We start from the raw sequence: 13826 nt of genomic DNA, 5'->3' as shown, positions 1-13826 counted from the left end.
GCGTATTTGCTGACCCAAAGCTAAATGTCATATTCAGCTGCTAATGCTCCAAATAAAATAAAGTCCATAATGAATAGATTCCATGGCATGCATAAAGCATAATAGACTAATCGGTTCCAAAGATAAAACTCCTTGAAGAAGGAGAGGAGCAAATGTTCAAGATGGTCATAATAAGGAGGCAAGTGCTCTAGAAGAACACCACGACACAACACTTCATAAGACCTCATGGGAGAGGCTCAGGTACCTGAAAATAATAAGATAAAGAGATCTCAATAAGTTATGTCTTTATTGAATAATAGTAAAACCGATATAAAATGATCGTCGACGATATTGTTAATATAATGTAGCGCTCAATATTATTAATATTGACGAGGATCTTGAGCTCAAATATGTCATGAAATTTGGACAGATAAATGATTGGCCAAATGAAAAATACGCAATGAAAATTGATTTCACATGAAAAATATGAAGTTGGACGGATAGTCCCAACACTTGAAAGTATAAAGCCAGTTGAGGTATAAATGTGTTCTTGTGCGGAAAAAAAAAGGTCAAGTCGATAGACATAAAGACGACTTGTGTCACAAGAAGATTTGCAAATATCCTGACATTGATTATATAGAGACATGTTCTCCTGTGGTGGATGTCGCCATTTCAGGTTTTAATCTGGCAATACAAGAAAAACGTGATATGCGTATAATGGAAATCATTGAAGGATTTAAATTGTTCTGAAGCATATTAATGTTTCCAAGTAATTTATTAAATAAAGCTTCAAAAATTCTTATATGGATTGAAACAATTAGGGCACATGTGGTATAATCGCCTGAGTGAGTACCTGTTAAAAGAAGGGTACAAGAATGATTCAATTTGTCCTTGTGTCTTTATAAAAATATCTGGATCTAAATTTGTTATAATCACCGTGTATGTTGATGATTTAAATATCATTGGAACCCCTAGGGAGCTTCCTAAAGCAGTAGAGCTTCCTAAAGTAGTAGACTATCTAAAAAATGAATTTGTAATGAAATATCTTGGAAAGACAAAATTTTGTCTTGGTCTACAAATTGAGTATATGAAAGATGGAATTTTTGTCCATCAATCAACATACACTAAAATGATTTTAAAGCGATTTTATATGGATAAAGCACATCCATTCCGACCTTATAAAAATAATGAAGAGCTTCTTGGTCACGACGTACCATATCTTAGTGCAATTGGTGCACTAATGTATTTTTCTAACATTACAAGGTCTGACATAACTTTTTCAGTTAATGTCTTAACAAGATATAGCTCTGCTCCTACAAGGAGACATTGGAATGGAATCAAACACATATTGCGGTATCTAAAGGGACTACTGGTATGGGATTATTTTATGAAAATGATTGCAGTCCCGATCTTGTTGGTTATGCCGATGCTGAGTATTTATATGACCCACAAAAGGTTCGGTCTCAAACAGGCTATGTGTTTACATATGGAGGCACTGTCATATCTTGTAGATCGACTAAGCAATCAATCGTGACTACTTCATCTTATCATGCTGAGATAATTGCTATTCATGAAGTAAGTCGAGAATGTGTATGGTTGAGGTCTATAATACACCTTATTCGAGACAAATATGGTTTGATATGTGACAAACCACCCATAATTTTGTATGAAGACAATGCAGCATGCATATCCCAGTTGAATGGAGGATTCATAAAAGGGGATAGGACAAAGCACATTTCACCAAAGTTATTTTTTACACATGATTTTCAAAAGAATGGTGATATCAATGTGCAGCAGATCCGTTCAAGTGATAATATGGCTGATTTGTTCACCAAATCTCTACCGACGTCAACCTTCAAGAAACTAGTGTACAAGATTGGGATGCGAAGGCTCAAGGATGTGAATTGATACTCTCATCAGGGGGAGTTAATACACGTTGTACTTCAATTTTTGTTATTATTTAATAATCAATGTCTCATTCACAAAGAGAATCATAACATAATAATTTTCATGTTCAAAATAATCAGAAGCAAAATAATTTCTTACTTTAATTTTGCATTTAGTAACTTTCATAAGGCTTGACAAAATATTTTTGGCGTAACACATGTATGCGACCAATGATATATTCATGTAACTACACAGTAATATTCATTATCTTTCTTTGTCTCAAACCTCCTTTAGAGGTGAGTTGTAGTATTTATCCAACCATGCACATGTATATTATTATGCATAATCTTTATCACATATATATTTTCACATTCACTTTCAGGAATGAGTATGCAATCTCATTGTTTATCACAAGTAACATTCTCTTCAAAGAATTTTTCCCTTTTTATAATTACCATAGTGATAACTATTATTATTTTGGCCTTTCGCTCGCTCACATTCATTGGTCAACGACTTGTCTTTATTTAGACTTATCATGCACTGCTATCACACTCACTTCAAAAATGGAGCAAATCAAGTGGGACAAGCTTCATGCTTTTTCATGAAAAATACATTATTTTTCTTTAGTTGTTATTATTATTATTATTATTATTATTATTATTATTATTATTATTATTATTATTATTATTATCAATATGGTGCATTAGGACTCAAACCCAATGACTTACCCATATAAAGGCATGCTATGCTATAATGCGTTGGAACTTGAATCCAACGTCTTTTCATCAACATAGTGCGTTGGAACTTGAACACATCGTCTTACCCTCAATCTTTGGTATAATAGGCCAAAATTCACTAGGACTTGCACTCGGGCCTTTAAAATATTATTACTTCATAATTATAGGCATAGGTAAATTAACTTTCAAGAAGACTTATATAACTATTTCAATCTTGAAACAGTTCCCCTGCAACAAAAATGTTAGTTAGGATATGTGCCGGTTTATTTTTAAATACATTTTAATAAATTAATTAGGAGAAAGGTGCAGATAACCTATAACTACTTATATTTCAAAGACTATAAGAACTTCACCAAAAAAATTCAATACGGAGGAATGAGCCTTATGTTTTCAGCAAAAATATTAAGGCTTAATGCATAACCGTGACTATTATAAATTATAACTATAATGAGTTTATATTGTTTGTATATTCGAATGCCAAATTTGCAAGGTAGTGTAAAATTACCTACATATTTGATAATTTTCCTTTCAATGAAATACATCATGTGATGGTAAAAATATTATTATTAAATTATCTTAATAATGATCTATCATAGTATGTAAACGGTCAGAACATATATATACGCTGGAATATTATCTTTGTCGTATAAGAGATGTAGCAAATAAAGACATACCTTTCTAGTTCTTTATTTCACTAGATACAATTGAAAAAAATATTTTAAATAAACACTACACATAAAGTTAATGCAAAGATATGAAAGTATGAATGGGTTTAGATGGATGTAAAACTTATCTTTGTATTATCATCCAAGATATTTTTCATTGTACTTGATCTCATTGTCTGCTTATAATTTACATAGTCTTGACGTAAAAGATCATGAAATGAAATGAGCAATTTGTGCTGATAACGTGTTATAAAATAAAATCAACTTAGTAAAACATGAACAAGACATGTTGTAATGAAATAAAAGCAATTTAGTAAAACATGAACAAGAAATGAAGATAGAGAGAAGGAAGAGATTTTCTTCTTCAATTGTGTGTATTTTCATATCTATTACAAGGCCTTTATATAGGCATAAAAAGTGAAGAAAAATATGTCATTGAATATGTCATTAAGCATAGAAATATGTCATTGAATATGTCATTAAGCATTTGAGAAGATCATGGAGGAAGAGTAGACATCCACCATAATTTGATTTTTCTTATAACACTCCCCCTTGGATATCCATAGATAATGTACCTTGTTAAAACTTTATTAGAAAAAAACCCTATGGGAAAAAAATTTTAGTGAGGGAAAAAGAGTACACATATTTAGAAATACGCCTTTTGGTTGCCTCGTTAAAAACCTTGCAAGGAAAATCCAGTGAGACAAACATATGGAGGCACTGCCATATCTTGGCGATCGACTAAGCAATCAATCGTGACTACTTCATCTAATCATGCTGAGATAATTGCTATTCATGAAGCAAGTCGAGAATGTGTATGGTTGAGGTCTATAATACACCTTATTCGAGACAAATATGGTTTGAAGTGTGACAAACCACCCACAATTTTGTATGAAGACAATGCAGCATGTATATCCCAGTTGAAGGAAGGATTCATAAAAGGGGATAGGACAAAGCACATTTCACCTACCCATGTAACTTCCCCATTTCCCAATTCACACCTCATCCTATTTACATCCTAGTTACAATCCCAGGAGAAATTGTTATGATAAAACGAATTTTGCTTTGATATCACCTACCCATGTTTATCCAATTGTTCTGGTCGAAAGATGAAATATTATATATTATGCATCAAAACAAAGTATTTAGGATCAATTTGGACAAAAAGAGTTTGTAGCCAGGTAGCCAAATATGTATAAAAGGAGTAGTATTTCTCAAAACTTTTCTAGCAAAAGTAGTTCCTAATGTCAATAAGCTTCATAAGCAAACAGAGGAGAAAGTTGATTACCTATCTATTTATGTTCAATTGTTTATCCAATTTCAATTAATATGAGGAAACATGGAGCCAAATTAAAAGGCAAAAAATATAGTTGATATATATCCATCAGCCTCAACATAACTCTCTATTCGTAGCAGCGTAGCAAGGTCATTGAATGTCATGCATAAATAGGATTTATAAAGTTCAAATCAAAGAACGTAGTCGTAGTACATTTATTACACTTTAAATCCATATTGACCTGTTTTTAAAAGTTATTGCACTTTCTTAAGAAAATATTCAATTGTTTAATTATTATAAAAGTATTTGTCAAAAATGATCATCTCCTTTAAATGTTTATACTCTATGCTTAATAAATCCTCCTCTAGTTGAAGCAATAATTGTCTATTTGGCGAAAACTAAAAATAAATGAAATCTTACTTTTCTAAAATTACAAATATGTATTTAAAAATTAATTTAGTTTGTTAAAACGACTAATATTTGAAATTGGAAGGAATATTACATGTCAAATTCAATTGAGGCTGTAGTTCTAGTCAACATGGATCGATTTTTATTTTTTTGTGTGGGTAAAATAAAAAAATTATTTACCAAGTGAGACAATTACATAGCAGAAAAAAAACTTGCAAGATTTAGACATGCTGCTATTTATGCTAAGGATATATATACACATGTCTAACCACTTATCGAACACTAAATGGTAATCGAAGACAAGGTTATAAATAGTTTCTTTATGAGATTGTATATGTTATACTAATCGTTTTCTGAAATAGGCATATAGAATAGGCCGGGTCCAGATCCAAATTACTCCCACGTGCACTCTTTGCTTGAGGAATCTTTTAGGTGTATTATCAAAATAAAAGTTTAAATATTGTATAAACGTAATTTATGCTTCATAAATATTGGAGTAAGTAATTTTTATTGAACAAGGTGAGCGCTGCCTGGTATAAATTTGGCTCTTTATTATGGTACAGTAGCGATAAAAAAATTGAAGACTTTAGTTTTAGTAATTTAAATTCATGTAGTTTTAAAAGTAAAAGGACATACGTTTTCATGAAATGAAATGTATGCTTATTTATCTATAAATTAATGTCTTTCTTAAGAAGCGATTAAGTTAATTTAAAATATACAGTGATGTTATTCTAATCAAGAGATTTGTCCATAATTTCATAATTAAGAGTAACTGCTTCTCTATCAGCAAAACACTAGAGATGTTGGGTATATAAGCAAGGGTGCACACAAAAATTTTTGTAAGCGGTGTCGTTATTTAAAAAAGTTGTGTATGCACTCTTTGAAATGTATTCATAAAGCCTCATATAGTACATATTTATATAAGGCATCACACAACCACTCAAATTTAAATAAGAACATAAATCGATTCTTTCCCGATGGAGACGTGATTTCGCCTCATTAATTATTTCTTCCAAGTTAGATAAACTTTCAGATATTAAACTTGATTTTGAAAGCTTAACTGTTGCTTTACGGGGATATCTCCCCATTGAAACTAAAGTTGAATTTCAAAGTAAAATATTAATTAGAATAACTCCTAAATAGTTCCACGAATCCAACTCACAAAGAATAACGTCTTCAAGAAACTCCACTAAAAGGAAAAGGAAAGAAAGTGAGGTAGCAAAACCAATGTGCATATTTCTATTGAGATTAATCAAACCCCTTAACTCCCACTCAAATTTAGCAGCTTAACCATTGAACAAGGACACGCCTCTTGGCAAGCACTGTCATTTCGTCCTTTATAACGACTTATTTAGAATATTATAAATTTAATAGAATATATATTTAATGAAATTTTCCGATGAAGTACACCGCTTGCACAAAGGTGCATCCGCCCCTGTATATAAGGGATCAACTTAGACACTAGTGATGCATTTTAAAGTCGTGCATGTCTAGACTCAAAATGAATAATATCATCAGTGGGATGTACGTGCTATAATAAATTGTACCAAAGCTGCTCAACATGTAACCTTGGACACTGATGGAGCAAACCTCAATGTTAAATTGATTGAATTTAGCAGAATCCCACATCTTTGAGATGATGGTGGACAAACTCTCATCAAGTACCTCGAGTCCCTAAGGGGAGGGGTGTATAATACACCCTAGACAATCCCACGATGGTAAAACCAAAGAGACACTAGGTATATAAGTAAGCAAACTTTGATCCTGCATTTTAAAACCGGGGGATAGGTAAAAAACCAAACAATAGTACTGTTGGGTTGGATTGTTATGGTATACAAGCAATATCTCTTTAAAATTGACTTTTTACACCTCAATTAAAACAGACTCCTTTGATGTCTTTGTCTAACAGTTGCTGTACTAAATAAATCTACCAGCAATATTATAAAGTCCTGTTTAAGTCCTTGGGTCTGAATTAACAAGAAACCTAACAAGTTGAATCTAAAGTTTCCGAGTTGAGTTTTGGGGTTTAATCTTCCTCGAAAATGAACTGGACTTTATGGAGTCTAAAACCTCCCTCATTCTTGAGAAAGAAGAAGAAAAGAAAATTACAATCTTTGCGAGACAAGGTTCCTATAATTCCAGAATCATGTGGTTGTTCAAATTCATGCCCAGAGGAGGAGGCATTATTGGAGATGGCTCGTGAAGCGTTGGCATCAAGGAGGCTATCGTTCGACGAAGATGAGTCGTGTTCAGTTTTAGCCATGGTTGGTTTCCCGTTCAAGGATTGTTTAGTCTTAGCTGTGGAAAGTGAAAATCCCAAAATGGATTTCTTGCATTCAATGGAGCAAATGACAAAAGCTTATAATGGATTGAAGCCAGGTGGGGAAATGGATTGGGAGTTTTTAGAAGATTTGCTTACTTGGTTCTTGAGGATTAATAATATGAAGAATCAAGATGTCATAGTTGCTGCATTTGTTGACTTGTGTTTGCTTCTCTCATCCTCTTCTTAAAGTTTGATCATCTTTTAACTAAATACTCAATTATTCTTGAATTTTCTGCTATTCTGCTATAATTACGTTAACATTTTTCTGCTATATTACATACACCGTTTGCAACACGGAAGGCTTTTTTCATGTTTCGTCATTAAATTGAATTTAATTTCTTCTTTATTTCCAAAGAGTATGTGAATTGCACCGACTTTTTGCCCTTCAAAATTTGAAATATTCAAAAGATGCCTGTATGCAGTAGCTTATTTGTTCCCTCATGTACAATACACTTTTCCGTTCTCCTTTTTTTTTATTGGCTCGTATTGATATATTGTTATTGTGGGGTCATTGATATAATTAAATTAGAATAAAACCAACTTGTCAGAGAAATTAATTATTGGGTACAATAAAACCAACTTGTTACTATAATGGTTTCTCGCATGGCCAACACTTGCAAATAACAAATTTACAAGTGAAGAAACAAATCAATTTGATTGGCTAAGAGATGACAATTTTACCTATAAATAGAGATGTTGTTCTCTCGGTTTCAACGCACCAAAAAAAGAGTGAATCAATATAAATTAGAGAGAGTAATTCACAGATTATAATATATGAGATGAATAGTGAGTGTAAGTAATATTGTAGTGAGGTATTTTAAATAAAGAATGTTATTTTAAAAAAAATTGTAGTAGTCTTTTTACACTACTAAGTTGTAGTATTATAGTGATAATATTGCTTTGCTCGGGTATTGTATTTGCCTCGTTAAAAGAGTTTGTGTCGTTGTTACTCTCTTGTGTTATTATTATTTACCGTGGATATTATTTCTGGGTGGGATTATTATTTTTTTCCAACAACATGGTATCAGAGCTATGTCGAATAATGGTTCGATGTCTTTTCAGTACCCCCGTCTCACAAAAGATATCTATAAAAAATGGTGTCTACGTATGAAAGCCATTCTTGGCTCTCAAGATGTGTGGAAAATCGTAGACAGGGTATGCAAAACCCGATAATGAGGAAGTTCTGCCTCAAAATGAAAAAGATGTCTTGGCAAAGACAAAAAAGAAGGATCAACAAGCCCTCACGCTCATCCACCAATGTTTGGACGATACCATGTTTGAGAAGGTGGCTGATGCTACTACCTCAAAGGAAGCTTGGGAGATTTTACAAAATTCTCTCTATGGAGTTGACAAGGTGAGGAAGGTAAAACTTCAAACTCTAAGGGCTGATTTTGAAGTTTTAAAAATGAAAGAATCCAAATGCATTTCGGATTATTATTCAAAAGTGAAGGTTGTTGTAAACCAATTGAGAAGATACATAGAGGACATAGAAAATGTCCGTGTAGTAGAAAAGATTATTCGTACTTTAACACCTAAATTCGATTTTATGGTGTGTGTAATTGAAGAGTCTAAAGATTTAGACTCTATGATGGTGGAACAATTGGAGGGTTCTTTACAGGCCCACGAAGAAAAGATCAAAAAGAGACAAGAAGTGCCATTGGGGCAACTTCTTAAAACTCATGCATCATTTAAGGATTATGGAAGTGAAAAGAGCTATCGAGGGAATGGACGAGGATGATGCTGTGGCAGTCATGGAAGAGGAAGAAGTAATGGTAACAACTTCAACTATGAAGTTAAAATCCACCAAACATTCAGAGATTGTGGTTGTGGACAAAGAGGAGGAAGAGAACGTGGCTACTACCAAGAAAATAATGGACAAAGGTATGACAAATCAAAAATTGAGTATTATATGTCATAAAATTTGCCATTACTCTTGGAAATGTCGTAGCAATGTTGAAGAGAAAGCTAACCTTGTTGACGACAAGAAAGAAGAAGATAAGTCAACATTGTTGTTGGCACTCAAAGAAGAAGATAGGGATGTTATATCTCATGGTATTTGGACAATGGAGCAAGCAATCATATATGTGGATGCAAAGAGAAGTTTGTGAAGATCAATAAAACGGTGAGAGGTAATGTGTCCTTTGGAGATACCTCAAAGATTCAAATCGAAGGGATAGGTACGGTTATGATCTCCTATAAAAATGGTGACCACAAGTTAATTCAAGATGTTTATTATGTTTCAAAATTAAAAAGTAATATTTTGAGTTTGGGCCAACTTCTTGAAAAGGAATATGGCATCCACATGAAAAATATGCATCTTTAGCTTAGAAATTCAAGTGGAATTGTAATTGATAAAGTGCATATGGCAAAGAATAGATTATTTTCTCTGAATCTTAAGACAATTGATGCAAAGTGTTTGAAGGCTAATGTGCAAGATGAATCATGGTGTTGGCACATGCGATTTGGGCACTTGAATTTTGAAGCGCTCAAAACAATGGGAGAAAAGAACATGGTGCATGGGATACCATCAATAAACCATCCCAATCAATTGTGTGAAGCTTGTCTTCTTGAAAAACATGCAAGGAGGAGTTTTCCAAAGGAGGCCATGTCAAGATCAACCAAACCGCTCCAGCTTGTTCACACTGATGTGTGTGGGCCAATCAATCCACATTCCTTTGGTAAAAGTAAATACTTTTTGCTCTTTACTGATAACTTTAGTAGAAAGACTTGGGTTTATTTCTTGAACCAAAAATTTGAAGCTTTTGCTAATTTTAAGATTTTCAAAGTACTTGTAGAGAAAGAAAATGGCTATGAAATTAAAGCTTTAAGGTCTGATAGAGGAGGCGAATTCACTTTAAAAGAATTTAATGACTTATGTCTATCTCATGGAATTCGTCACCCTCTAACGATACTTTATTCACCCCAACAAAATGGAGTTGCAGAGAGAAAGAATCGAATGATTCTTAATATGGCTAGATGTATGTTGAAAGCTAAAAGTATGCCCAAGGAATTTTGGGTCGAAGCTGTTTCTTGTGCAGTTTATTTGAATAACGGGTCTCTGACAAGAAATGTTAGAGATCAAACCCCTCAAGAAGCATGGAGTGAAAGAAAGCCAGGTGTTAAACACTTGAGAATATTTGGGAGCATAGCCTATGCTCATGTGCCATACCAAGGGAGAGCGAAGCTTGATGATCGAAGTGTCAAGCATATGTTTGCTGGCTATGATACGAGTTCAAAAGGCTACAAGTTATACAACCCAAGTAGCAGCAAGGTGGTGGTGAGTCGTGATGTTGAATTTGAAGAAAAGTTAGCATGGGATTAGGAAGAACAAGAAGAAACTTCATATGATTTTCTTCCATAATTTGGTGATGAATAAGAACTAGAGACAGTGGAACTTGTGCAAGATGCAACTCTACCTCCTTCTCCAACCAATGTCGCATTTCCTTCTTCTCAACAAATTTCAAACGAAGAATCGAAATGGACGAGGAGAATTTAAGAAATCTATGATGGCACAAAAGAAGTTACTAATTTTGATTTTTTATATTGTCTTTTTGCTGATAGTGAACCAATGAACTTTGATGAAACTATTACAGTCAAAAGGTGGAGACAAGCCATGGAGGAGGAGATTGAGTCAATAGAGAAGAACAACACTTGGGAGTTAACAACTCTTTCCAAGGGTTGATAAGTGGAGATTTTGACTAATTATTAGCGCATTTTTGCTTTCGTTTTAGTCCAAAAGCGCTTAATTGTGTTACCGAAAACTGATAAAATATGCTTAATTGCAGAAATATTAGAAGATGAGCTCCAAATATGAAATCCACTTCAAGAATGAGTAATTTGAACTTAAGTACAAAAACAACACAAAAGCTAAAAGTGTGGTCCGCAGAATACTATCTGTGATCGCAGGTCATGAAGCAATTCCATGAGAGAAGGTTGCAAGATGCGAACCGCATATGAAATTGTGCGGCCGTAGAAACTAGGTAAAAGCCAAAGTTTAGAGAACCTGCATCTCAAGTTCAACAAGAGTGCAGACCACACAGATATTGTGCTGCCGCAGAAGAGCATGATGTGGCCGCAACCACATTTGTGCGGACCGCAGAAGAGCATGGTGCGGCCGCAGACATATTTGTGTTGTCCGCAGAAAGAGAGAAGTGTGGCCGCAGGTTTTCAATCCTGTCAGGCTTAAGCAAAGTGCGGACCACACATGGAATTGTATGGTCGCAAAACGTCCGAAAGGGCATTTTTGTCCGAAAATTCTAGCACTGTATAAATAGAAGAGTTTCACTTTTTTTAGGTTAAGTTTTGACATCATATGCTACAGTAGACGGTTTCTTTTACTCTTTTTAGTAGTTTTTGCTATTTTGAGCTTTTTGAATATTGATTTCATCCTTTTAATTATCAATATGATTTTAATTATCACTTCTTCTTTTTCTTTCAATTTAAGCATGAGTAGCTAGATTTTCACTAGGGTTGTGACCCAACCCTAGTGTGTAAACTTAATGGGTGTTTGATTTATTGCTTGTTTATGGTTGAGTGTTGATTATCTAGCCTAGTTTTTGCTTTTATGTGAAGAATTAATGGTTGCAAATATTATTTCATGCTTATTTTACTTGGTCTCTACTTGAGAAAGAGAGACTTAGTCTAGAAAAACTAGGCTAGCAAGAAATTGGGTCAATCGAGAGATTGATAAGCCCAATTAAAGGGTTGAACCTAGAGATAGTAAAACTTAACTTGAGCTTATTATCAATTGTTTTGTTCAATACCCATTTGGACTTGAGAAAGCCAAAATGGGCAAAACCACTCTTTGACCGAGAGGTAGTGAGTGGGTACTCGAGTGTTGATAGCTATAATATACCCCGACCAATAAAATAAGCTTTAAAGTTTATAACCCATTAGACAAACACCTAGTGAAGGTCATAGCCCTAGGCCTTTTATATCATTTGAAAAATAACCAAGAACAATATCCTAGTTTCATTGTTTAAATCGCAATCGTAGTTTAATTCAGATTTTCAAACAAACCCAATTATTGTGGAAGTGCAAATTTAGATATACAAACTCATGCGCTAAGATATATACTACTAACACCTATTCACATAGCTCCCTGCGGAATTCGACCCCGACTCTTGTTGGGTATTACTATTGCATTTTTCATATCCTCAAATAGAGGAGTGAAATTGGACGAGATCAAGGGTCATCGAACAATTGGAGTAAAATGGGTATCCAAGACAAAGAAGAATGTTGATGGAAATATGGAGAGATACAAGGCACGACTTGTGGCTAAAGGCTACAAACAAAAGCAAGGCATTGACTATGAAGAAGTCTATGCACCTGTTGCCCGCATGGAGATGATTCGTTTGCTGATATCTTTGGCGGCGCAAATGAAGTGGAAGATCCATTAATTAGATGTCAAGTCTGCCTTCTTGAGTGGCTATCTTGAAGAAGAAGTCTATGTTGAACACCCGCTGGGATTTGTGGTCAAAACCCATGAAGATAAAGTATTGCGGTTGAAGAAAGCTTTATATGGATTAAAGCAAGTCCCGCAAGTATGAAATAGTTGCATCGACAAGTATTTTCAAGACAATGGGTTTACTCGTTATCTCCATGAATATACTCATTACTTAAAAGTTCATACTAATTGAGATATCTTGCTTCTTTGTCTATATGTTGATGATCTTATTTTCACGGGTAATAACCCAAATTTGTTTGAAGCTTTTAAGAAAGATATGTCCCGTGAGTTCGAGATGGCGGATGTAGGACTCATGTCATACTACTTGGGCCTAGAAGTGAAGCAGATGGAGGATGTGATTTTTATCTCTCAAGAAACCTATACAAAAGAGATATTGAAGAAGTTCAACATGCTCAATTGCAACCTCGTGAACACGCCAATGGAGAGTGGGACAAAATTGTCCAAGTTTGATGAAGGAGAAAAAGTGGATTCCGCATTTTTCAAAAGTTTTGTGAGAAGTTTGAGATACTTGACTTGTACCAGGCCAGATATACTCTTTGTAGTTGGAGTAGTAAGTCACTTCATGGAAGCTCCCAACTCCACTTACTTGAAAGTCGCTAGAAGAATTCTTCGTTACATAAAAGGTACGATTGATTTAGGGCTATTTTTTTTTTCTTCTAGAGATTTCAACCTTATGGTATTTTGTGATAGTGATTATGCGGGAGATATTGATGATAGAAAAAGTACAACTGGCTTTGTGTTTTTCTTGGGTGATTATATTATTTCTTGGAGTTCAAAGAAATAGTCCATTGTTACTCTCTCGACTTGTGAAGATGAATATGTAGCAGCAACATCATGTATGTGTCATGCTATTTGGTTGAGAAGATTATTGAAGGAGCTCAATTTATCACAAATTGAAGCTACAGAGATTTGTATTGATAACAAATCTGCGCAGGCACTTGCCAAGAATCCAGTATATCACGATCGAAGCAAGCATATAGATACAAGGTATCACTTCATCAGAGAATTCATTGCCAAGAAGGAAGTTGAACTCAAGTATGCGAAAATATCATTATAAAATTGCAGATATCTTTACAAAGCCCCT

General features: G+C 34.1%; 2 protein-coding genes across 2 annotated transcripts; both read left to right on the top strand.

Moving 5' to 3' along the window:
- The first annotated feature begins 6994 nt into the window (after nucleotides 1–6994).
- On the top strand, nucleotides 6995–7462 carry LOC104115077 (transcription repressor OFP13-like). Its single transcript, XM_009625652.1, has one exon. It carries the CDS (start codon nucleotides 6995–6997, stop codon nucleotides 7460–7462), a length of 468 nt encoding a protein of 155 aa, XP_009623947.1.
- A 221-nt stretch (nucleotides 7463–7683) lies between these two features.
- LOC138894424 (uncharacterized) lies at nucleotides 7684–9013 on the top strand. Its single transcript, XM_070179122.1, has 2 exons — nucleotides 7684–7689; nucleotides 8426–9013. Exons 1-2 carry the CDS (start codon nucleotides 7684–7686, stop codon nucleotides 9011–9013), a joined length of 594 nt encoding a protein of 197 aa, XP_070035223.1.
- The last annotated feature ends 4813 nt before the right edge of the window (nucleotides 9014–13826 follow it).

Source organism: Nicotiana tomentosiformis, chromosome 6, assembly GCF_000390325.3.
Source record: "Nicotiana tomentosiformis chromosome 6, ASM39032v3, whole genome shotgun sequence".
NCBI classification, from domain to species: domain Eukaryota; kingdom Viridiplantae; phylum Streptophyta; class Magnoliopsida; order Solanales; family Solanaceae; genus Nicotiana; species Nicotiana tomentosiformis.
This window is presented reverse-complemented; position numbering and strand designations above follow the sequence as displayed.